Here is a 26,229-nt window from a genome sequence, read left to right as displayed (position 1 = left end):
ATTCCGGTCAAGGGCATGTACCTGGGTTGCGGGCACATCCCCAGTAGATGTGCAGGAGGCGGCTGATCGATGTTTCTCTCTCATCGATATTTCTAACTCTCTATCCCTCTCCCTTCCTCTCTGTGAAAAATCAATAAAATATATTTAAAAAAAAAAAAAAGAAGCAAAGAGGTATTCCTCAAAAGTTAATCTTCTAGATGACTGAGATTTACTCATTTAAGCTATAAAACTTCAACCACTTTCATCTTTCTAAAATGTACTTCTCTTTATTACTAATGTTAATGATTATTAATATTTTACCTTTTCTTGCTGATCCATAGTCATTACTTTATACATCAACTATATAGGCAGGGTGAACATGAACAGAATTTAACTTGCTTTTTTATTTTTTCACCTATAATACCAGAATGACTTTTCTCTCCTCCTCCCTACTATTATTTACTGCCCATTCTCAGTATGCAGGTGCCTGGAACTACTATATGTAAAGAGTGATTAAGGGACTGTCAGATTCCCTTTCTTAAAATGCAATACTATAATTTGCTGGTAAGACTAGACTTCAGCTTTTAAAAAGTCATAGGTACTTTTCTCAGATATATTACTAATAAACTCCATTAGATACATATTCATCTAAAAAAGTGTTTTCCCTTGAAGTTTCAACTTTTAAAAATGAAGCAACTTCTGCCCTCTCCATGTTTTCTTTCACAGCCAGGAACCAAATCACTTGCTTTGTCTTCCAGTGTAAGACATGTGTCCAAATCAGCTTCAACAAACAAGAAAACTGACTTCCAAAGGGGAATCTGCTATAGCTTGTTATATAGTACTAGAGGCCCTGTGCACGAAATCTGTGCAAGGGGCTCAGCCCTTGCAGCCCAGCTTCAGGGCCCAGCTTCGTCTGCAAGGTCGTCCGGATGGTCGTTCTGCTGTTTGGTCTAATTAGCATATTAGCTCTTTATTATATAGGATGGTAAAATGTCATCTTTTTTATTTTACTACTTTGTGTTCTCTAGTGGAATAAAAGTGTAAAACAAAGACTAAGCTACAAATAGCCTAATTTATTTTTAGTCAGTAAGGTACATTAGTAAGAAGCTTAAAAAAAACAACTCAGTGCTTTCTATTTCCATAAGTGGTTAAGTGACTTTATAAGTATTGGGCATAATAATTAATATAACAGAAGAGTTTCAGATATAACTAAACTCACTGCTCATCTCAGTTTCTTTTCTTTTTTAGAAGCAACACATTAATAAATTATTCACTAAACTATATGCTAGGCATTGTTCTTAGTGGTGGACATAAAGGTGAACAAGAGAGAAAAGACATCAATGGATATTCTAATAAGGGAAAAGATGATGAACACAGAAGATAATCATAAATTCTGATAAAGTAATGAAGGAAATAAAAAGCATGATGAAATAGAGGATAAAACTTGAAGGTAGTCAAAAAAGGCTGCTTTGAAGAGATGGCAATTAAGCTGAACTATCTCCTATTAAGTTTCTACACAGATTCTGCAATGGTTTCCTTAGCACTCTTAAGTAAACTAAATGCCCCTTAAACACGTTAAGAAACAATTTTATTTCCCAAGACCATATCCAAGGAAATGACTTATGAAGGAACCATGTGCCGTGTGTTATGCTCTACAGAGCCTAAATGACTCTACTGATTGCTCCACAATCTCAGGTTTCCTAATTGACTTACCCAGCACTGTATATAGAGTCAGGAACAAGACAGAATAGTAGAAGATGTTTATTTTGCTCAAGACATGAAGGGAAAATGAGGTCAAATTTATAAATCCTGGAGGTCCTAAAGAGAATAAATTTGAAAAATCCAATGAACATACATAAAGTTTAATTTCTTTATAACATTTTCTAGAAGACTTCCATGGGCTATCCTATATATTCAGCAAATATGTTGTTATATGGTAACTATACAGATGACACCACTTTAAATTTGTAAGTTGGCGGGAATCCTGATGAGCCCAATTCACTTAGAATTGCAGAGGGTGAGAAATTCAAAGCAATGGTATAGTTGTGAGGAGTGTGCACGCGAACACACACTTCAAAATGACTGAAAACAATATAGAAATACCTGCCAGGGGGAGGGCTACAAGGGGTCACTGGGGAAAAATGGGGGACATATATAATAGTTTCAATAATAAAGATTTTTAAAAAAAGACCCACCAGAGGATGATACTAGTTTATCTTCATGTGTGCTTGAAATACAAATCTATACTCAAGTCTTTGTTTTCTAGGGGATTTAATGTCCAAATGTACAAACTTCCAAAAGGTATGTCAAAATATATCAAAGGCATATCAAAGAAATACATTTCTCCAGTCTAATCTTAAGTATGAGTACCTGTTCAAATATTCCTTTCCAATATGTGATACAACTCTTAACTCCCAGCTATCCTCTTACTACAATTGAAAGGGATCCATAAAGCTCTCCAAATAAGCATCTCTTAAAATAAAGTACCAAAAAGCCCAAGTCTAAGGGCTTCACACAGAGAAGGTCCATTCTGTGGCCACAGACTAAGTATTCCAGATCCTCAACCCCAGGCAGCCATTCCACTCATTATGTGGCTGATCATAAATCAGGCAGCAGAAGACTATGATAGGAAGCTCAGTGCACACTGAGCAACCTTAGAGGTGGAAAGTATTTAGAGAACTGATCCCAATGGTAAGACAGCCTGATGTAAGTTAATTAGTATGTCTTTCTTCACAGGCTAGCATATAACATCATTCAGCCTGCTAACAGTTAATTTCATACAAAACGTGATAATGTATAACTTTTCTCCCTTTGTGTATTACACACTTGCTACTCATTCCTGTCTCAGCTTCCTTCTTGTCCTAACCTGGTACTTCTCAAAGTAGTAATACATATCCACCTATAATAATAATTATAGGTGGATATTTATTATCTACACTAATAAAAGAGAAACATGCAAATTGACATCACTCCACTACGCCCACCAGCCAATCAGGATGACTATGTAAATTCACCCAACAAAGATGGCAGTTAATTTGCATATGCAGGTGCAGAGTGAAAACTGAAGGCTCCAGCCCGAGCAAAGACTGAAGACTGAAGACTGAAGAGGCTTGCCTTCTCCGCTGTGGCCGGAGCGAAGGCCTGGGTCCCAGGTACCGGAGGAAAACCGGTGCCGGCAGCCAGGGGAAGGAAGGCCTATTGCACGAATCTCTTCGTGCAATGGGTCTCTAGTAAATAAATAATCCTTTAACCTTAGAGGCAGCTATACTTTAGACTTCAAGCAATGATTCTCTCTTTTGGCTGCACATTAGAATAACCTGGGGGAACTTTTAGAAAATACTCAGGCCCAGGTCTCACCCTCCAGAGATTCTGATTTAATTGACCTTGGGGAGAGGGGGAGCTTAGGCAGCAATCCAGGTGATTCTAAGTAGCCTAAGAAATACTGCTTTTGCCATGCTTCTCAGCCTTAACTGCATATTGAAACCAGAGGAGCTTCAAAAGCTACTGTTTAGGTCAGCCGTGGGCAAACTACGGCCCACGGGCCGGATCCGGCCCGTTTGAAATGAATAAAACTAAAAAAAAAAAAGACCGTACCCTTTTATGTAATGATGTTTACTTTGAATTTATATTAGTTCACACAAACACTCCATCCATGCTTTTGTTCCGGCCCTCCGGTCCAGTTTAAGAACCCATTGTGGCCCTCGAGTCAAAAAGTTTGCCCACCCCTGGTTTAGGTCCTATCCCTACAGAGATTCTGATGTAGTAATTGGTACTGTGTAGACAGTAAGATTTTAAGTTCCCCATGGAATTCTAAAGTGTAGTCAAAGTTGAGAAGTGTTGTTTAAAGAAAAGAACTGACCTGGAGCCCTAGCCAGTTTGACTCTGTGGATAGAGCATCGGCCTGCGGACCAAAGGGTCCCGAATTCGATTCTGGTCAAGAGCACATACCTCCGGTGCAGGCTCCTCCCCTAGTCAGGTGTGTGCAGGAGGTAATCAATCTATGTGTTTCTCTCACATCAATATTCCTCTCTGTCTTTCTCTCTCTCTTCCACTCTCCCTAAAAATCAATGGAACAATGTCCTTGGGTGAAGATTTTTTTAAAAAAAAAAACTGACCTGGGATTGGAAGACTTGCGTTTTAAGTCTCTCCTCTGTCTCTTACTAGCTATGACATTTTGGACAATCTATATAACCTCTCCAGTCCTTGGTTTTCTAATGTTTAAAATGGGGACAATAATTCCTACCTCTTAAGATTGCTGTAAGAATTAAGTGAGATAATGCAGGTAAAATATGTTGTAAATTTTACATAACTACACAAAGATATTGGTATTCCCACATAATGAGATTGGGGCCCTTCCTCAAATATTTATATATGTACATTATGTGCAAAATATATGTGGGCAATAATGTTTCTGGAACTTTTTCATAGAAGTTTTACTATCTCTCTCTCTCTCTCTCTCTCTCTCTATATATATATATATATATATATATATATAGAGAGAGAGAGAGAGAGAGAGAGAGTGTGCAGGAAAACATTCAGTAGTGCACTACCTATTCAGCTAACCATGTTACTGTTTAGTCATTACTACAGTTCTCCCCTCCCCCATAATCAGTCCCTGACCTCAGCAATTTCACCCAAGCCAAGAAGAGATAAGGAAAGTTTAATTTGACAAGTATTTACTGTCTATTATGCACCAACTCGGTGCTGGGTGCTGTGGAAAACAAACAAGAAGTAGAAAACAAAGGCTCCTGCATTGAGGAACTTAGAGTTTGGCTGAGGAGAAAATGTATATCATTTGAAGTTGTTATGTAAAGCCAAGTGATTGGCTAATTATGTATCAATTAATCGTCAGGAAGGACTATAGGGACTTAGAGAAACAAGAGCTCATTATGACCTGGAATGGTTGGAGAAAATGGTATGGAAAAGGTGGTTTTGAGATGAGCCCTAAAGGAGGCTAAGATTAGACAAGTTTAGGAAAACAATTTAAATTAGAGATGATGACCTGGGCAAAAGTGCAGAAGCAGAAATGTGCACGGTATGAACAGTGAATAATTACCTAGAATGTATTACAGGTAACTGGGTGAAACTATGGCTAGTTAGGTAACACTTCAATGTCTAGTAGAGATGTTTGGCAACTTTGAGCTATATGGTAATTTCCCCCCCCCCCCCCCCCCATTTTGGTTGAGCCTCATGTAGCAGCAAGCGATTAAAGGTTTTGGTTTTTGTTGGGTTATTTTTTTAAGCTAGAGTACTATGGAAAATGTGTGGTAGTTGAAAGGGTATACCTCACAGAGCTCAGGCAAAGACAATTTATATTTATATTCATATTTATCATTTGGCAATAGTGAGGACATTACGTACTACTTTAAAATAAAGTCTTCTAAGAATGAAAGAAACTGTGACTAACCTTTAAGCTCTAGATATCGTTGATGCCTATAGATAATGAGAATGAAGAGCTGGATCAGCACAATCAGCGCAAAAAGGACCCGGGCCTGCAGAGAAGTAGGTGTTACAGTGAAATAGATACATGGGCACAGCTCTCGTTAAGATTTTTAAAATGGCCTCATTAACAAAAATGAAAATGACATCATTAGCAGAAATGACTATATAAGAAAAATATGTAGCCAAAGAAAATCAAACATCTGATCTATCAAAATAAGAAAATTATAAGTTGCCTCAGCATTACTCTTTTAGAATTTGGATACTTATACCATGTTGAAACCATGTAATTTTATACAGATATAAAAAATGATCACATTAAAATAGTCCATTTTCATTGTTATAGGAGAAGCATACTTTGTTTTGTTTTATTTAAAATTGTGTAAGAGCCCTAACTGGTTTGGCTCAGTGGATAGAGCGTCGGCCTGCGGACTCAAGGGTCCCAGGTTCGATTCCGGTCAAGGGCATGTACCTTGGTTGCGGGCACATACCCAGTAGGGAGTGTGCAGGAGGCAGCTGATTGATGTTTCTCTCTCATCGATGTTTCTAACTCTCTATCCCTCTCCCTTCCTCTCTGTAAAAAATCAATAAAATATATTTTAATAAATAAATAAATAAAATTGTATAAGAATAGCCCTAGCCAGTTTGGCTCAGTGGATAGAGCGTCGGCCTGTGGACTGAAGGGTCCCTGGTTTGATTCTGGTCAAGGGCATATGCCCAGGTTGCGGGCTCGATCCCCAGTAGGGGTCATACAAGAGGCAGCCAATCAAGGGTTTTCTCTTATCATTGATGTTTCTATCTCTCTCTCTCCCTCTCCCTTGCTCTTTGAAATCAATTTTTAAAAATTGATTAAATTTGTATAAGAATAAAAAAACCAGTGCACAGTACACTGCAGCTGAGTGAACAGAGACTGCACTTTCTTTTTGCTTTCTCCATCAAGAAGTCATTCACTTGGTGATTAACTAACAGTAAAGAAATGTAATTTAGATCCTTGTTTCTCAAAGGTCATCTTTGGAATCATCTTGAGCTTGTTAGGAATGCAGAACCTCAGGTCCCACCTCAGCCCTACTGATTAGAATATGCCTTTTACTAATATTCCCAGATAATTCATAGAACATCAACATTTTCAAAGCCTGATCTAAGTAGTTATTAAAAATCCCCAAAAGAAAAATGACACAAAAATTTTGTAAAACTTAGATACAAATACCCATTAGTCATAGTTTTACACAACACAATCACACAAGTAATAAAAGCCAATTAAAATAATAATCAATTCACAGTTTAAGTGTGAGGAGGTGAAATTAAAGGAGGTTTAAATTTCCTTCTTAACATTGTAGTGTATACCTTTTGAAGATTTCATGTTAATACCCAGGATAGGTGAGATCTGAGGGAAATAGAGTATAATTTGCCACAGCTTCTCTGGAACACTATTTGACAGTGTATATTAAAAACTAAAAAAATATATATACCCATTTATTTGCTCAAGAAATCTTTATTGAGGGCCTACTAGGTTAGGCATACCAGATAAAGATCCCTGCCTTCATAGGGCTTATGTTTTACTAAAGGAGGATAGACAAAAAACAAAAACAAAAAAACAATGAATATAATAAATAATAAGTAATTTATGTAATTATATAATAAGTAAGTAAAGTATATAGAATAATGTGTCAACTCTTTCATCTAGCAATTCACTTCTAGGAATTTATCCCCCAAAACTACTATATGCAAAAACTTAGATACAAGCAGTATTTATATAGTAGAGGAAAAAACTGGAAACAAACACCCAGCAACAGGGAAATGCTTACCCCTGCTGAGAGTGTTTCCTACAATCTCTGTCTGACTCATTTCCGTAGTAAGACAGGGATGCTTGGTCTCAAACATTTAAAAAAAAATGCTTAAGGTGTATCTATGACAATATAATGCAGTCAATAACATCATGTTATTAAATAATATAAATTGATATAAGATACTAGTAAAACAAATTCCTCCATGGGAAAAATCAGAGAGCAAAAGAGAACTAAAAGTTTACTTACTATTTTATACTAAAAACGCATATGCAAATGTATATGAGAGAAAACAGAATATCATAATGACAAATACAATGGTTATAATGGGTAGTGTGATCAAAGAATGATGTTGGAATGGTTTCACTTTATTTCTAAAATTTCCACGTCTTCTACATTTAGCACATATTGTTTGTTGTATAGGACACACAGTCCCTATAATTCCTTTAGTTATCCTGGTTTAATGGCATTGGTTAGAGACAGATCCCAAAACAGGTATTACTTGTCTATGCCTTTCAACTTAAAAACATTTTATTCTTCTAGATGAATAACTAAATGTTTCTTTTTTATAAGGTTCAGCTTTCTCATCACATAATTATTTATGATTTTGGACCTACCAAATCCAGTAGAAGCACACACAACATTAGGTTGAATTTACTCACCACCATGCAGTAATCTGTAAGAAGAATAAAAGATGCTAGAGGGTCAAATCTGAGCTGATTATCCTCTTCAAGAGAAAATATGTGGTGAACACTCTTACTTCTCCCAGCAGAGTCCTAGTTAGAAGCAGAGCAGAGAAGAAACTATCATGCTACTTTTTTTTTCATTTATTTTTTATTCTTCCTACAAGCACTTTTATATAAAACCTTGTAATTCTAGATTTAAATTGGAAATATCTTTAGAACCTTGTAATTCTAGATTTAAATTGGAAATGTCACCATGTTCTCACAACATATTTGCTTTTTTTAAAAAAAATCTTTATTTCCCTATGTTCACTGAAAAGGCCTAGAAATAACAACAAACCCAATAGCTGTGAACTAGCTGGGCTAGTGCCAATTGTGGTCTCAAAGTATTGTTTTTCACTATGAAGAACCAGTGCTCTTTAGAAAAATGGCTGATTCCAGTTCTTGAGTAAGAAATGCATAAGAAGGGCTTGGACTATCTTGTCATATGGGAAAGCAAAAAAAAAAAAAAAAAATTAACAAAGACTATTAGGATTGTATCAAAGGACTTAGTGACCAATTTGGAGATGTTCCCACTAGCCAAAGATGAAACAATTTGAGCATAAAAAAGAATAAATCAATGGATTAAAACATGCTACATATGAATTTTAAAATGTTGCATTCATAATGATTCTAAAACTAGAAGACTCATATCATTATCTTTGGCAGATACTAAAGAACCACTCATTATTCTGAACACTGGTTTAGAAAAGGGAGATGGGGGAAGAACTAAGAATTTATCCTGCAGATATATCTCCTAGGACAATGGAAACAAAAGAGAAAATAAACAAATTGGACTACATCAAAATAAAAAGCTTCTGACAGCAAAAGAAGCCATCAACAAAACAACAAGAAAGACCATTGCATGGGAGAACATATTTGCCAATGTTACATCCAATAAAGGTTTAATCTACATTTATAGGGAACTCATACAACTTAACAAAAGGAAGATAAGCAATCCAATCAGAAACGGGCAAAGGACCTAAATAGACACTTTTCGAAAGTGGACATACAGGAGAAACCAAGATGGCGGCATAGGTAAACACCGGAGTTTGATGCCTCGAACAACCACTTCAAAAATACAACTAAAAGATGGAACGCACATCATCCAGAACCACAGGAAGGGTGGCCGAGTGGAAATTCTACAACTAGAAGGAAAGAGAAAAGCATACCGAGACTCAGAGGAGGCGCAGTACGAAAGTAAAATACTAAGGTGCGGAGGCGCATGCGGAGTGGGCTGGCGGCTGAGGGCACAGTTGTCTTTTTCAATCGGGAGGGAGCCTCAGGCTCTGAGCTCCAGTTCCAGGTGAGTCTCTAGGGACCCAGACTCATACGGGAGAAGCGGGACTGTCTGGCATCGGTCGGAACTCGAGGGCAGCTTTCTCTCCAAGGGGCTTGCAGCGATTACCGGGACATTGAGAAGCAGAGCCTCTGAGGGCTGGACTGAGAGCAGCCGTAACTGCTAGCCCCGCCCTGTTGATCTTGTGGGACCCGCCCTGCCCAAGCCCTGAGGCTTTTGCTGGGTAGCCTCAGGCAAAGGCTAGATTAGCACCTCCCTAGAGATCCAGGAGCCAGGAAACCCAGAGGTCAGAGTGGGACCATCCAGTTTGCAGCCCCGTGGAACCATAAAGGACACACTCAGGGGGCAGACTCAGTGAGCACCAAAGCCCCTTTGAAGCAAGTCTTGCCCCAGAGGGGTGTCTCTAGCACAGAAGTTCTCCCACTGCAGACACAGCTGATTCTCACAGCCAATTGGCCTGGAGCTCAATTCCTCCTAGTGATAACTACAACAATCAAGGCTTAACTACAACAAGACTGTGCACAAAGCCCACAAGGGAGTGCACCAAGAGTGCCCTCCTCAGGTAACTGGGGAGGCTGAACCACTGGGCCCTAGAGGACACTCAGCACAGAAAACCACTTTATCAACACAGGGAAGCATAAAAAATGCGGAGACAAAGAAAAAGGACACAAATGACAGAAATGGAGGAAAGCAAACTACTGGATATAGAGTTCAAAACCACACTTTTAAGGTTTTTCAAGAATTTTCTAGAAACTGCCGATAAACTTAATGAGATCTACAAGATCTAATGAGACCCTTGAGGTTGTGATAAAGAACCACCTAGAAATTAAGCATACACTGACTGAAATAAAGATTATACAGACTCCCAACAGCAGACTAGAGGATTGCAAGAATCAAGTCAACGATTTGAAATACGAAGAAGCAAAAAACACCCAACCAGAAAAGCAAAATGAAAAAAGAATCCAAAAATATGAAGATAGTGTAAGGAGCCTCTGGGACAGCTTCAAGCGTACCAACATCTGAATTATAGGGGTGCCAGAAGATGAGAGAGAGCAAGATATTGAAAACCTATTTGAAGAAATAATGACAGAAAACTTCCCCTACCTGGTGAAAAAAATAGACTTACAAGTCCATGAAGCGCAGAGAACCCCAAACAAAAGGAATCCAAAGAGGATCACACCAAGACACATCATAATTAAAATGCCAAGAGCAAAAGACAAAGAGAGAATCTTAAAAGCAGCAAGAGGAAGAAACTCAGTTACCTACAAGGGAATACCCATACGACTGTCAGCTGATTTCTCAACAGAAACTTTGCAGGCCAGAAGGGAGTGGCAAGAAATATTCAATGTGATGAATGCCAAGAACCTACAACCAAGATTACTTTATCCAACAAAGCTATCATTCAGAATTGAAGGTCAGATAAAGAGCTTCACAGATAAGAAAAAGCTAAAGGAGTTCATCACCGCCAAACCAGTATTATATGAAATGCTGAAAAGTATCCTTTAAGAAGAGGAAGAAGAAGAAAAAGGTAAAGATACAAATTATGAACAACAAATATGCATCTATCAACAAGTGAATCTAAGAATCAAGTGAATAAATAATCTGATGAACAGAATGAACTGGTGATTATAATAGAATCAGGGACATAGAGAGGGAATGGACTGACTATTCTTGGGGGGGAAAGGGGTGTGGGGGATGCGGGAAGAGACTGGACAAAAATCATGCACCTATGGATGAGGACAGTGGATGGGGAGTGAGGGAGGAGGGTGGGGTGGGAACTGGGTGGAGGGGAGTTATTGGGGGGGGAAAAGAGGAACAAATATAATCTGAACAATAAAGATTTAATTAATAAAAAATAAAAATAAAAGAAAGTGGACATACAGAAGGCCAAGAGACATATGAAAATATGTTCAAAGCCACTAATCATCCGAGAGATGCAAATCAAAACAACAATTAGGTACCATCTCACACCTGTCAGAATAGCTATCATCAACAAATCAACAAATGACAAATGCTGGTGAGGATGTGGAGAAAAGTACACTGCTAGTGGGAATGCTGACTGGTGCAGCCTCTGTGGAAAACAGTATGGAGTTTCCTCAAAAAATTAAAAATGTAACTCCCATTTGACCCAGTAATCCCACTTTTAGGAATATATCCCAAGAAATAAGAAACACTAATCAGAAAAAATATATGCACCCCTATATTACAATAGCTAAGATTTGGAAACAGCCTAAGTGCCCATCAGCAGATGAGTGAACTAAAAAACTGTGGCACATCTATACAATGGAATACTAAGCTGCTGTAAAAAAAGAAAGAACTCTTACCATTTGCAACAGCATGGATGGACTGAAGAACACTACACTAAGCAAAATAAGCCAGTTGGAGAAAGATAAATATCACAAGATCTCCCTCATTTGTGGAATATAATGAACAACATAAACTGATGCACAAAAATAGATTCAGAGACAGAAAAACATCAAACAGACCGTCAAACCTCAGAGGGAAGGCAAAGGATGTTGGGGGGGTGGGGTAAGAGATCAACCAAAGGCCTTGTATCCTTGCATATGAGCATGAACAATGGACACAGACAATAGGGGGGTGAGGGCATTTGATGCAGGTATGGGTGGCCGGGGAGAGGTCAATGGGGGAAAAAGGAGACATATGTAATACTTTGAACAATAAAGAATTAAAAAAAAAAAAAGAAAGCATTTATCCTGTCTTTCTTGTATGAACTCTATATCTGGGTACCAAAAAGAATAGAGAAATGTTTTCTTTATAGACCTATTCTAATTAATACTCCTATAATAAGGAGTAGCAATTTGAATATCATCATTTTATAAATCTAATGAAATAATGGATCTAGGCAAAGATAATCAATAGCTGCTGGAAATCCTTCAATGAAAAGATGATTGGATACTTCCCAATGAATGGAGGGATAAGCCAGCAGTTTGCTGGAGCTGGCTTGACTGACTCACAGAACCAGTTGTTAAATTTTCAGGAATTTTGCAAGCCAATTGATGTTGTGTTGGTAGGAATATTTATATAATGGAAACTAGTATAAATCAGAGAAATGCTATGAAGCAGCTCCCACTCCAAACATCCTCCAAGTTGGTTGTTAAATATTTATCAGCACATCATTAGATAAGGTTAACAATACCTGAATACACTGATCAATCTTAACCTTACTAACAAAGAGATGACCAGATATTATAGTCTTCTGGTGAAAGAATAAAACACCAAATGAAGTATTCTTGCTAAAAAAAAAACAGACTCAAATCAAAAAGCAAAAAATCTAGAACACAGGAAATTCTACAGGATAAAAGACCCAGTTTCCAAAGAAAATATATATAGAATATATATATTCTATAAAGGAAAAAACAGGAGGGGTGAGAGACAAAAGAGATAAATCAGCTAAATGCAATATTTGAGCCTTGTTTGGATTCTGATTTGAATCAACTAAATGCAATGTATAGAGAGAAACATATATGACAAATTGGGAAAACTGAACACTAGCTAGATGGTTTGATATTAAGGAATTACTGTTAATTTTTCAGGTATAATATGGTATTATGGTTACTTTTTTTAATGATTACATTAAAATATAGTCCTTATCTTTTAGTAAATCATACTGACATATTTACATATAAAATGACATCATGGTGCAGGAAGGAGAGACGTGGATGGGGTATAGATGAAAAAAGACTGGTCATGAGTTGATAACTATTCAATTGGCTGATGGATACATGGGAATTCATTATAGTATTAACACTTCCATATATTTTTTAAATTAGCCATCATACAAAAGTTTTTATTTTTTTTCCTTTTATTAAGGTATTACATATGTGTCCTTATCCCCTCATTGCCCCCCTACCCCCCACTCATGCCCTCACCCCCCTGTTGCCTGTGTCCATTGGTTATGCTTATATGCATGCATACAAGTCCTTTGGTTGATCTCTCCCCCTTACCCACACCCTCCCCTACCTTCCCTCTGAGGTTTGATGGTCTGATCGATGCTTCTCTGTCTCTGGATCTGTTTTTGTTCATTTGTTTATGTTGTTCATTATATTCCACAAATGAGTGAGATCATGTAATATTTATCCTTCTCTGACTGGCTTATTTCGCTTAGCATAATGCTCATACAAAAGTTTTTAAATAGTGTAAAGAAGCTTTGCTGGCATTTATCTAACTATACTCCAAATATTCTTACTTTCAGTGATAAGTTCTTGTTTTAAAGCAGAGATTTTCTTTAATTGAGATATAGAAATTTCTAGTCTTTAAATTGGCAAAGTAGATACAACAGTCTAAAATACTGTCCTCAACCTTTAATGCACATCACATCGGAATCACCTGGAGGGATTGACTGTTAAAAGATTGCCGGCTCCCATCTCCAGTTTCTGGTTCATAGGTTTGAGAAGGAAACTGAGAGTTAGCATTTCTAACAATTTCCCAGGTGGTGTTGATGCTACTAATTCAGGAACCACACTGAGAATTGATCTGAGAATGTTTGCTGGTAGGCTGCCTGGAACCTATATTCAATGAATATACAGTGGGGCCTTGACTTACGAGTGTCCTGACTAACGAGTTTTTTGAGATACCAGCTGTCTCTCGGCCGATTTTTTGCTTTGAGTTGACAGAGTAATTTGAGTTAACGAGCTCCTTAACGAGCTTGGTCTCGGAATGAATTAAACTCGTAAGTCAAGGCCCCACTGTAGTAAGTAGGTAAAATACAATATAATAAATTGATGTGATCTCTTACGGATGTTTAAAAAAATTTTTAAATTAATTTTAAAGAGGAAGGGAGAGGAGAGAAAGAAGAGAGGGAAGCATCGCTGTGAGAGAGAAATATCAATCAGTTTGCCTTCCTTATGCACCCCAACTGGGGACCAAACCCACAACCTGAGCACATGCCCTGACCAGGAATCAAACTGACAAAGCTTCAATGCACAGGATGACATTCAACTGAGCCACACCGGCCAGATTCTCACAGATTTTTCTTTCAGACTTATCTATATAGCATAACGTATTTGAAAAGACATAATGTTCCCACTGATGAATGAGGGGACCAGGTTCCCTATTTCATATTCAGTAGACGAATGTTTTTAAGTTATCACACACACGTAGACAGAAAACAGACCACTGGTTGCCTGGAAATGAGCGCGGAAAGAAGGTAGTTACAAAAGGGCACAAGAACACTTTTGAGGGTGATGGATCATATTGATTGTAGTAATGGTTTCAAGGATGTGTATGTATGTCAAAACTTACCAAATTGTATTTATATGTTTTATATGTAAATTATACCTCAATAATGTTGCAAGAAATGTTAAAGATATAAAAAGTATAGTGATTTCACATTTTTACTAAGGATTCAGATAGATAACCAGAAATATTTCAAGAAATATGAATAAAGTTTCTTTCTCATAAAACTACAGAAGCTGAGATTCTGGAGCAATCCAAGGATTTGAGAGTTCCCCATTCCTACAGTGAGCAGATCGCCTATGGTTGCTCCTACTTCTTCCCATGACACAGGGAATATTCTAGTTGCACTCATACCTTCAAGCCTTTTTTAAATGACCAACTCCTAATATGAAAGACATTAAGAGTTCACCCCCAGCCATCCCGCCTTCCACATCCTCCCTGTGTTCCTTTTTCCTCCTAAGCAGAACACTTCAAAGACAGTGACATTGTAAAGTGCCTTCTCTTGTTCCTTATCTATGAATCGGGGATAAAGCTACCCAGCATACAGGATTATGATATGGATAAAGTACAAAATTCAAGTGCCTGACATCAGGGCTCAGTAAACAGCTCCTTCCTGCTCAAAAATCCTTCTCTGTGACCAAAAAAAAAAAAAAAAAAAAAAGTAATGAAAATAATTTCATGTGTTTTCTGAAGGATTACTTCATGTTTCAAACGAAGTTAATATTAAAAGATTTAACAGTTAAAAACTGTCATCAAACCATAAAGTTATAGATATTGATGGATTTTTTTTAGAAAATAATTTCTGAGCACAATCTATCCCTTAAAGAGTTTCATAAGGTTGATGAAACAGCCCTATTTTGGTAACAATGATCACTGTCTACTCTGGCAGGTGCTAGTGAATTAAATGCTTGCCAGGTTAAATCAGAGCAATGCCAGGCAGACAGTGAATGCACATGCTATGAATGCATACCCCAAATATAAAAAAAAATCCTTTATTGCCTTGAAAATTTGCTGTCCTAGAGCTTTCAAAATAATGACACAATCTTCCTGTATTTGGAGAAAGCAATCAAAGGCATGGATACATAAATACATGTTTTCTGACTTATTCTATTATCTTTTGGTATATTGGTGAATTTTGCTCCCATTATTAAAAGACACTGGGGCCACAGTTGAAAGAAAACAAAAGAATGATTCCCTGACGTTAGAAAAAGGGGGGACTGTGGCCAGTAGTGGCACACTCCACTTTTCCTCTACTCAGTTTTTAGTCTAAAAGTAGAATTACTCCTGAGTGCACATTTTCAGAACATGACAAATCCAATGCATCCAAATTTTTATTAAACTTAGTTTCACCTTTATCAACTGACTGCAAAACCCCCCTTCCCCGCCAAATCGGAGTTCAGTGTGGTTACAGTCTAATCACATTTATACAGCGAATTGAAAATTACTAACTTACCTGGACAATTACTTCTATATTATGTGTACTATTAATGTAGTTTCTTGGGTTCCACTTCAGTGTGAAAATAGGACCAGACAAATGAGTAGCTTCCCCTAAATGAACTCCATCGATCTTAACTGTGACAGAAGTAATGGAGGATGAGGAAAAGGCCAAGACTCTGAAATGAAAGCATATATAGCACAGGTTTTAGGTATTTGTCATTGTTTTTATAAAGGAGAATAACCTATTATAACCTGAAAAGATAAAAGTATAGGCAGAATCATGACATGGTACTACTGTAGGGACCACTATTCATATAATTTGGTTTCTTTCTGAATGGTGGCTTTTGGATTTGCATAATTCAGCAAACCTGAACTGGTGAGAAATTTGAAACTATTCTGGAGTAGTTTCTGGAGTATACTTTGGAGTAGACCCAAAGTTCTTTCTGAAGAAACTCCTAAAGTCCTGGTTTTTCTCATAGAAAGAGAATGTAAATTAGACATTTGTTCATCTAATGTCAAGCCTACCATCTCCTATTTGGTTCCCATCCACTCATTTGGTTCTTCTATCTACCCTAAAGAAGCAATGTTACAAATAAGGCTAAGGTTACCAGGCCCCAGAGAATATAATGCCCAAATTTGATATCCAGCTCCTATTAAAAAAAACAAAAACCTGAGAAATGTATGTTTTACTTAACTAGTAATAAAAAAAATCTTAAAACAGCTTGATACCATTTTTTCCAGATTAAGTAGTTAATCTTCTTAAAAGTACAATATCTAATAACATATAAATTAGTACCCATTTTAAAAAGTAATTGGGTACCTTATTCACTGGTGGTGGGAATGTGAAGTGGTAAAGCCACTATGGAAAACATGGGTGGGATCCCTTGGCCTGGCCAGCGATCAGGGCCATGGGGGCCATTTCACCTAGTCCCCATTGGGGCTGATCGGGGCCAGCCAACCAGGAGCAGGAACCATGGGAGGTTGAACAGCCACGGGAGGTTGGCTGTGGGAGAGCACTAACCACCAGGGGGCAGCTTCTGCATTAAGCATCTGTCCCCTGGTGGTCAGTGCGCATCATAGCGACCAATTGTAAAGGTCACTTAGGATTTGTATATGTAGACTAGAGGCCCAGTGCACAAAAATTTGTGCACTCGGAGGGCGGGGGGAGAGTCCCTCAGCCCAGCCTGTGCCCTTTCGCAGTCTGGGACCCCTCAGGGGATGACCACCTGCTGGCTTAGGCCCGCTTCCCGGGGGATTGGGCCTAAGATGGCAATCAGACATCCCTCTGGCAGCCTGGCAGCCCTCGGGGGATGTCCACTTGCCAGCGGGGAGCAGGCCAAAACTGCAGTCGGACATCCTTAGCGCTGCTGAGGAGGCGGGAGAGGCTCCCACCACCACCGCTGTACTGGCAGCCATCAGCCTGGCTTGTGGCTGAGCAGAGCTCCTCCCATGTGAGAGCGCCCTGACCACCAGGGGGCAGCTCCTGCATTGAGCGTCTGCCCCCTGGTGGTCAGTGTGTGTCATAGTGACCAGTCATTCCCAGTCATTCTGCTGTTAGGGTCAGTTTGCATATTACCCTTTTACTATATAGCAGGGGTCCTCAAACTACGGCCCGCGGGCCACATGCAAATACAAATATTGTATTTGTTCCCATTTTGTTTTTTTACTTCAAAATAAGATATATGCAGTGTGCATAGGAATCTGTTCATAGTTTTTTTTAAAAACTATAGTCCGGCCCTCCAACAGTCTGAGGGACAAAGAACCAGGCCCCCTGTTTAAAAAGTTTGAGGACCCCTGCTATATAGGATAGAGGCCTGGTGCACGGGTGGGGGCCGGCTGGTTTGCCCTGAAGGGTGTCCTGGATCAGGGTGGGGGTCCCGCTTGGGTGCCTGGCCAGCCTGGATGAGGGGATGATGGCTGTTTGCAGCTGGTCACACCCCCTTCAGGGTGGGGGTCCCCACTGGGGTGCCTGGCCAGTCTGGGTGAGGGGCTGAGGGCCATTTTCAGGCTGGTGGGTGACTGAAGCTCCCAACCTCTCCTTTTTTTTAATTTTTTTATTCTGGGATTTATTTACCTTCTATGGCTGTCATTGGAACTGAGAGCCAGCTTCAGCTCTGAGGCTCGGCTCCAGCTCTGAGACCTCGGCTGCTGAAAGCAGGTATCTGGGTTTGTTTGGCTTCTATAATTGAAACTCTGTTGCAGCTCCAGCTCTGAGGCCCAGCTAGCTGAAAGCAGGTTTCTAGGGATTGTTTAGCTTCTATAATTGCAACATTGTTTCTTAGACTGCAGCTCAGAGGCTGGCAGCGGCAGGCGGGGAACCTTGGCTTCCTCCATCACTGGAGCAAGCAAGCCTCCTGTTTGCTTCAGCTGCCTGGCTGCCGACTGTCATCTTGGTTGGCAGTTAATTTGTATATCGCCCTGATTAGCCAATGGGAAGCGTGTCAGAGGTACGGTTAATTACCATGTTTGTCTATTATTAGATTGGATGTCAGCCCAATATATTTTTAAAATAAGAATAGATTGTGCCCTATTATTACAACTATGTAAAAAGATGCCTAAAAGAGAATGCCTACTAAGGGAAACTCAAAATCATTAATAATAGTTCTATTGGTGAGGGGTGGGGATACACATATAATCCCACACCCTATTTTCCAAAGGTGGCTCTTGTATTACTTTTCAAAATAAAATTTAAAAGAGCATAAAGTACATATACTACTTTAGCTGGTTTGGCTCAGTGGATAGAACAACAGCCTGCAGACTGAGGGGTCCAGGGATTGATTCCAGTCAAGGGCACATGCCCAGGATGTGGGCTCAATCCCCAGCAGGGGGCATGCAGGAGGCAGCCAATCAATGATGCTCTCTCATCATCGATGTCTCTATCTCTCTCCCCCTCCTTTCCTCTCTGAAATCAATAAAAATATGCTTAAAAATAAAGTACATATATTTAAAAGAGTGCCTTTATGTTTGAGAAAGGTTTCATAAGTCTCTTTAATTTACAGTCACATTCACATGGCAATGGAATATTTAATTCCATAAGGTTTATATAGCTTTTTCTTTTTTGGAAGGCTATGTAGCAAAATGAAAAAATTTTTTGATATAAAATATAACTGTTTTAAGTAGTATACAAACGAATATCTTAGAATAACCCTAGAATATGTATATTATAATTATAACAACATAATAACAGGAAGATAAAATAAAAAAAGTAATAATGGTAGGATTATGGGTTTCTGGATACTTTTTAAACTTTCAGCAGCATACTAGTAAATATATAATATATATACATATATGTGTGTGTGTGTGTGTGTGTGTGTGTGTATATACATACATACATACCGAGTGGCTAGATTATTATGACCACCCCATCAGTACTTCATTGACACTTCCAAAAATACTGAATATTGAAAACTTCCTAAGCAAATACTCTCAAGGTCTTATTATTATTATTTGCATAACTAATTCACTTCATTGTACTGATGGGGTGGTCGTAATAATCTGGCCACTCAGTATATACATATACATATACATATACATATACATATACATATACACATATATATATACACACACACACATACATACACACTAGAGGCCTGGTGCACGAAATTTGTGCACGGGGGGGGGGGTCCCCTCAGCCCAGCCTGCCCCCTCGCACAGTCCAGGAGCCCTCAGGGGATGTCCTACTGACAGGATGTCCTAAGCTGCAGTCTGGCCACGGAGGCTCAGAGCAGGTGCCCTGTATGTGTGTATGTGTGTGTGTGTGTGTGTGTGTGTGTGTATGTGTCCGCTGGGGGCCTGTCCCCACCGTGTCAGAGGCTCAGAGCAGGCGCCCCCGTGTGTGTGTATGTGTGTGCCCACTGGGGTGGGGGGGCTGGTGTGGCCAGGCCGGGCTCTGAGTAGTACCACCGCTGCTGCCACTGTCATTAGCATCTGGGATGCAGGCATGGGTTGAAAAGACTGAACCACACCCCAGACCTCTCTGACCCTGAGTTTGTTCATCTGGGAGTTAAAGCAGGAGGGGCCAGGCCCCACACACTCGGCCAGCGGTTCTCAACCTATGGGTCGCGACCCCTTTGGCAGTCGAACGACCCTTTCACAGGGGTCACCTAAGACCATCCTGCATATCAGATATTTACATTACGATTCATAACAGTAGCAACATTACAGTTATGAAGTAGCAACGAAAATAATTTTATGGTTGGGTCACAACATGAGGAACTGTATTTAAAGGGCCAGAAGGTTGAGAACCACTGCTCTAGGCCCTTCACGGAGACATCTTTTTTGCCCTCAGTCATCTTCCCCTTTGTAGGCCTGAAGACAGCAGCGTTCTTGTTTTTGTTTTTTTTATCGCTTTTTTTTTTTTTTTTTAAAGAATGTGGAGATTTCTAGAAAAGACAAAATTACAGGGACAGAAAGCAGACCTGTGGTTGCCTGGGGCTGGGGGGGAGTTGACTGCAGATGGGCAAACAGTGTGATGGAAGCTTGAAAACGGTTTGTGTCGGTGGTTGAGCTGCTGAGGAAATTCATGCATCAAACAGTATGCCTGCTGTGGGTGAGTAGTATGGCATGTAAGTGCCTCTTCAAGAAAGCTGTGTAGAGGCATACTGTGTAAAAGCTGTGTAAAGGGAACCCTCTTAAAACCACAGTTAGTGAGGGATTACCACCTTCTAGGAACTTGATAGAAAGTGTTCAGTCAATGGTTGGGAACTTGAAGAAGCGTGGAGAGGGTGCTGAATTGGAAGCTTTATGTGACCGGGGCAGGTCTCAACTCTGTCTGGGTCTGTTCCTCTGACTGTGACATCCCGAGCTGATGTCCTTGGAGGGGTGAGAGGTGCCGGGGATGGCCCCCTGCGGTGGCTGCCCTGCCCAGCACTCTGTGCTGCAGACCCTCGGGCTGTCCCAGGGCCACTGTGCCTTTGCCTTTGCCACAGAGCACCTCTGCCTTCCTGCCTTTGTGTGGAGAACTTCCTCCCTCCACCCCTGGAGCAAACGCACAGCCGGGAACAATTGGAAAATCTGATTGGCCTGGCCTCGTTTCCCCCACCCTTGGCTCCTTCCCTTGACCGGGACCGGAGAAGCAACCAGGAGACTGCCCTGGAGAAGACCCCTCAGACCAAGGGGCCCAAGCACCTCCTGGGCACTGGTACACGTGGCAGGATAGGCTTTCCTCTCTCCTCACAGCCCTGACAGGTGACCTCAGCCGCGTAGGCTCAGAGCAGGTGCCGTGTGTGTGTGTGTGTGTGTGTGTGTGTGTGTGTGTGTGTGTCTGCTAGGGGCCTGCCCCAGCCGTGTCTGAGGCTTGAGGCTCGGAGCAGGCGCCCCTCTGTGTTGATCTCTCAGGCTCCAAGCTGCACCTGCGTGTTGTTCTCTCAGGCTCAGGGCCACACCCGGCCCCTCCTCCTGAGCTGGTCATGACTGTTAGGGAGTCTTGACCTCATTTGCATATTACTGCTTTTTAGATAGATAGATAGATAGGTAGATAGATAGAGAGAGAGAGAGAGAGAGAGAGGGATTTTTAGAAAGAGGAAGGGAGGGAGAGAGAGAAAAAAAACATCGATAAGTTGCCTCCCAAACACACCCAGACGAGGATCTAACTTGCAACCTGGGTATGTGCCCTGACTAAAAATAGAACTTGCAACCTTTTGGTATAGGGGACGACACTCCAACCAACTGAGCCACACTGGCCAGGGCTAAAATATATTTTTAACTGAATTGTAATGAAACAGTAACCAATTTGTCTATCTATACTAATAAAAGGGTAATATGCTAATTAGGGCGGATGTCTTCCGGATGTCCATCCAGATGTTCATCCGGACAAAGCCACAGCGGCTGCAAGGCCAGGGGCTCATGGCAGCTGTGGCCGTGGGCTCAGGCAGCCATGAGACCTGGCGGCTGCGAGGCTCGGGCCTCAGGCCTCAGAGCCGCCATAGCTAGCAGTGGCAGCAGCAGCAGGGTGATGGGGGCGGCGCCTTCCCCTGATCAGCCCGGTCACCTCCTGCAGAGGAAGACCAGACTGTGGCTTAGGCCCGCTCCACGGGGAGGGGGGCCTAACCTGTCAGTAGGACATCCCCTGAGGTCTCCCAGACTGTGAGACAGGGCAGGCTGGACTGAGGGACCCCTCCCCTCCAGAGCATGAATTTTCATGCACCGGGCCTCTAGTATCCTTACTAACAAAAGCCTAAGTAGTCGTCACGCCACAATGCCCTCATGCCATCACAAGATGGCTGCATGCACAGTGGGCATGCACAGGCAGGCGGGGCTGGGCTTGACGCTGCGTGCACAGCACAAAGCCTGCCTGGGAGTCTCACCTCCTCCCAGCTCTGCGCAGCAAGGACTGCTTGGGGGTCCTGCCTCCTCCTGGGTCCGCGCAGCGAGGCCTGCCTGGGGGTCCCCCGGCTCTATGCGGCGAGGCCTGCGTGGGGGTCCTGCCTAATCCAAGCTCCACACGGCGAGGCCTGCCTGGGGGTCCTGCCTCCTGGCTCTGCACGGCACAGAGGCAGGACCCCTGGCTCCGTCCGGCCTACCTCTTTGAGGCAATCCATCAAGGAGCCTCAGATGGGTGGGTGGGGCCTACCTCTTTGGGGTGACTGATCATGGGGCTCCCGCACTGTGACAGTGCACAGACCAGGATGGGGGACCACCCCTGAGTGCACAAATTTTGTGCACCAGGCCTCTAGTCCTATCTATTAAAAGAGAAACATGGTAATTGGTGTACAACCGCTACCCTTCCCATTGGCTAATCAGGGTGATATGCAAATTAACTGCCAGCCAAGATGGCGGCCGGCAGCCAAGCAGCTTGAAACTAACATGAGGCTTGCTTGCTTCAGTGACGGAGGACTCCAACATTCCCCGCCTGCTGCTGCAGGCCTCTGAGCTGGCAGTTTGAAAAATAGTAACAAAAACAGAAGCTAAACAAAACCCCAGAAACCATCTTTCAGCTAGCCAGGATCTCAGACCTGGAGTTGATACAGAGTTTCGACTGTAGAACCTAAACAAACCAGATACCTGCTTTCAGGAGCGGAGGCCTAAGAGCTGGAGCCTCAGAGCTAAAGCTGGCTCAAAATAAAAATTAAAAAAAAGGAAAAAAGGAGCAGTTGGGAGCTTCAGTCCCAGCCTGAAAACAGCCCTCAGCCCCTCACCCAGACTGGCCAGGCACCCCAGTGGGGACCCCCACCCTGAAGGGGGTGTGACCAGCTGCAAACAGCCATCATCCCCTCATCCAGGCTGGCCAGGCACCCCAGTGGGGACCCCCACCCTGATCCGGGACACCCTTCAGGGCAAACCAGCCAGCCCCCATCCATGCACCAGGCCTCTATTCTATATAGTAAAAGGGTAATATGCCTCCCAGCACTGGGCTCAGTGGAGCGGCGAGGTCTCCCGGCACCAGGATCAGCATGACAGGGGCAGCGCCCAAACCCCCTGATCACCCTGCGGCTCTGTGTGTGACAGGCGGCAGGGCCACAACCTCCCTATCGGCCCTGCTCTGTTCCTGACAGGGGAAGGCGCCCCAACCCCCTGATCGGCCCTGCTCTGTGCCTGATAGGGGGGAGCTCCCCAACCTCCTGATCGCCCTGCGGCTCTGTGTGTGACAGGGTGCGGCGCCCCCACCCCCCCACCCCCACCCCACGGGCCCTGCTCTGTGTGTGACGGGGTAGAGCCATAACCTCCCCATCGGCCCTGCCCTGAGTGTGACAGTGGCGGCGCCCCAACCCCCTGATCGGCCCTTCTCTGTGGGTGACAGAGGGCAGCGCCCCAACCCCCTGATCGGTCCTGCTCTGTGCATGACGGGGGCAGCGCCCCAACCCCGATTGGCCCTGCTCTGTGCGTGACAGGGGGTGGCGCTGCAACCTCCCCATCGACCCTGCCTTCAGTGTGACGGGGCGGTGCCCCAACCCCCCAATCGGCCCTACCCTGAGTGTGACTGAGGGTGGCATCGCAACCTCCCAATCGCCCTGCTCTGTGCATGACAGGGGGCGGCGCCCCAATTCCCCAATGGGCCCTGCTCTGAGCCCGACCAGGGCCTGCACCTAGGGATTGGGCCTGCCCTCTGCCACCCGGGAGCAGGCCTAAGCCAGCAGGTCGTTATCTCCCAAGGGGTCCCAGACTGCGAGAGGGCACAGGCCGGGCTGAGAGACCCCCTCTCCCCCCCGAGTGCACAAATTTTTGTGCACCGGGCCTCTAGTATATATATAAAAGCCTAAGCAACCATTACGACTGGAATGACCGGTCGAACAGTCGCTATGACGTGCATTGACCACCAGGGGGCAGATGCTCAACACAGGAACTGCCCCCTGGTGGTCAATGCGCTCCCACAGCCAACCTCCCGTGGCCGGGGCAGCATTGACGTCCAGTGTCCGTTCCTTATGCCTGGTCTGGTGACCGCCGCCTCCTCTCCCAACCTCGCTGGGGCCTTTGTGCCCCAGGCTGGGATGGGGAACCGGGGGTGGGTGGTGGTGGACACAGCCCCTTTCCCAGAGGGGCCGAGGGCTGGCTCCCTCCTTGGGGCCGGTGGCCAAGCTCCCACACCCTGTCCCTCTCCCCAGCTGGCAGGCTCCAACTGGCCCACTACCCATCTCCAGCGGTGGCGGTGAGGCGGCGAAGGAAGGAGGAGTTGGGGAGGTAGGGAACCACGCAGTGGCAAGGCGCCAGCATCTGTTCCTTCCACACCCTTCCCAGCGACCCGTTGCCTTCTCCCCAGGGCCCGAGCTGGGACAGGGAGCCGGGGGTGGGTGGCAGTGGACGTGGCCCCTTTCCCATGGGGGCTGAGAGCTGGCTCCTTCCTCAGGGCCAGTGGCCAACCCCCGTCCCCTGTCCCTTCCCCCGGCCTGCAGGCCCTAATCGGTCCTGATCATCAGCCAGGCCTAGTGACCCCACCCGTGTACTGGGCCTCTAGTCCTATCTAATAAAGACAGAAAATGCAAATTGACCGTAACTTCACGACAAAGGTGGCAGCGCCCACAGCCAATAGGAGGGAATATGCACATTGATGCGACAAGGTGAGAGGCGGAAAGGCGGCTCCGACCGGAGCAAAGGTGGTGCGGGCAGCCAGGGGAAGGAAGGCCTATTCTTGCATGAATCTTCGTGCATCGGGCCTCTAGTCTTTACATAATGTTTAATTGTTGAGACAACTAAAGTGGGACCTCTCATAGCTGTTACATGGGAATGCAGTCACAATGATTTATTCTCCATCAATATCAAACTGAAAGTAAATTCTGAAAATTTTCTACATACCTGATGTGTGTTGAGTGAAGGAGTCTTTCTAGTGGTTCATGTTTAGAACTATACAGGAGCGACTTAGGATTGGTGATAAGTATCACAGGCCACTCACCAAAGATCAAATCTGAAAAGCTAAAGAGGTCATGATCAAAAGCAAAGATGCGGTACCTAGAGACCAGAGAGCAATAAGGCAATTAGTCACTTCACATTTTAAGAGGCATGAAGGTTATATACAGAACAAATGTAAAAATATAAAAGTATACTTTTTGAGATCATGAATTTGAATGCAGAGTCAATAATATTGTTTTTCTGTCTTTTTCCCTGGCCCCTATCACTTTATACTTCACATTTGTCACAACAACTGGGATCTGACTGAAGCCATGAATTTAACTGTGCCTTGATAAATGTCTAGTACATAGCATGCACTCTTTAATTTTTAAATTCATGCTTGTTGAATTAATTCATTTTGAGCCTGAGATATTCATCTTAAGCCTAATATCTGACATTCCTCACACCATCAACAATGCTACATAAAATATTAAAATAAACACAATTAGAAACCTTTCACTTGTCTGTTAAATCTTTATTTCTATAATTTCAAAGAAATTAACAAAAGTTAAGTTGTCTTGATTTTCTAAATGCACAATGAAAGTTATAGAATAACCAGTTTTGCCCTAGCTGGTTTGTTTCAGTGCATAGAGCATTGGCCCGTGGACCAAAGGGTCCTGAATTCAATTCTGGTCAAGGGCATGTACCTTGGCTCCAGGCCCAACCCCCGGCCCCTGGTTGGGGTAAGTGCAGGGGGCAAGCAAATGATGTGTCTCTCTCACATTGATGTTTCTCTCTCTTAAGTCTCTCTCCCTTCCTTCCACTGTCTCTAAAAATCAATGAAAAAATATCCTCGGGTGAGGATTAACAACAAAAAGGAATAACCAGTTCTGCATTTTCTAACTTTTAGAACTGAGAAATAATTAACTATGGCAGAAACAAGAGTGTTCACCAAATACTCCCTGTGCTCCCCGGCATTTCCCAGAGTCCCTGGTATTAGGTTGGGACAATGTAACTAGTTCTGACCAATGGCCTGTGAACTGAAGTGACACATACCACACTTCTGGTCCAAAGTACGGGAATTGAAGTGTTGAAATAGTGGCCTTTT

The 26,229-nt window shown here is 42.6% G+C and overlaps 1 protein-coding gene across 9 annotated transcripts in view; it reads right to left on the bottom strand.

Annotated features, from left to right (window-relative positions):
• The window catches only part of TMEM62 (transmembrane protein 62), a 54,753-nt gene that overhangs the window by 9,874 nt on the left and 18,650 nt on the right, over window positions 1-26,229 (bottom strand). For 6 of the 9 annotated variants that reach the window (XR_004966039.1, XR_004966040.1, XM_036299028.1 and 3 more), the window contains 5 exons: window positions 25,089-25,241; window positions 15,874-16,033; window positions 7,865-7,978; window positions 5,387-5,471; window positions 1,693-1,797 (listed from right to left, as the gene is read on the bottom strand). Coding sequence is in view for 7 of the 9 variants with exons in the window: in XM_036299028.1 (XP_036154921.1) it covers window positions 1,693-1,797; window positions 5,387-5,471; window positions 7,865-7,978; window positions 15,874-16,033; window positions 25,089-25,241 (617 nt within the window). In the remaining 2 variants the exon portion in view is untranslated. The remainder of the gene's footprint in view (window positions 1-1,692; window positions 1,798-5,386; window positions 5,472-7,864; window positions 7,979-15,873; window positions 16,034-25,088; window positions 25,242-26,229) is intronic. The other 3 variants (XM_036299031.1, XM_036299037.1, XM_036299026.1) reach the window with 2 other exon arrangements.

The sequence above is a fragment of the Myotis myotis genome, unplaced genomic scaffold (assembly GCF_014108235.1).
Source record: "Myotis myotis isolate mMyoMyo1 unplaced genomic scaffold, mMyoMyo1.p scaffold_m19_p_1, whole genome shotgun sequence".
NCBI classification, from domain to species: domain Eukaryota; kingdom Metazoa; phylum Chordata; class Mammalia; order Chiroptera; family Vespertilionidae; genus Myotis; species Myotis myotis.
Note: the sequence above shows the minus strand (reverse complement) of the source record. Positions and strands in the feature narration are given on the sequence as shown.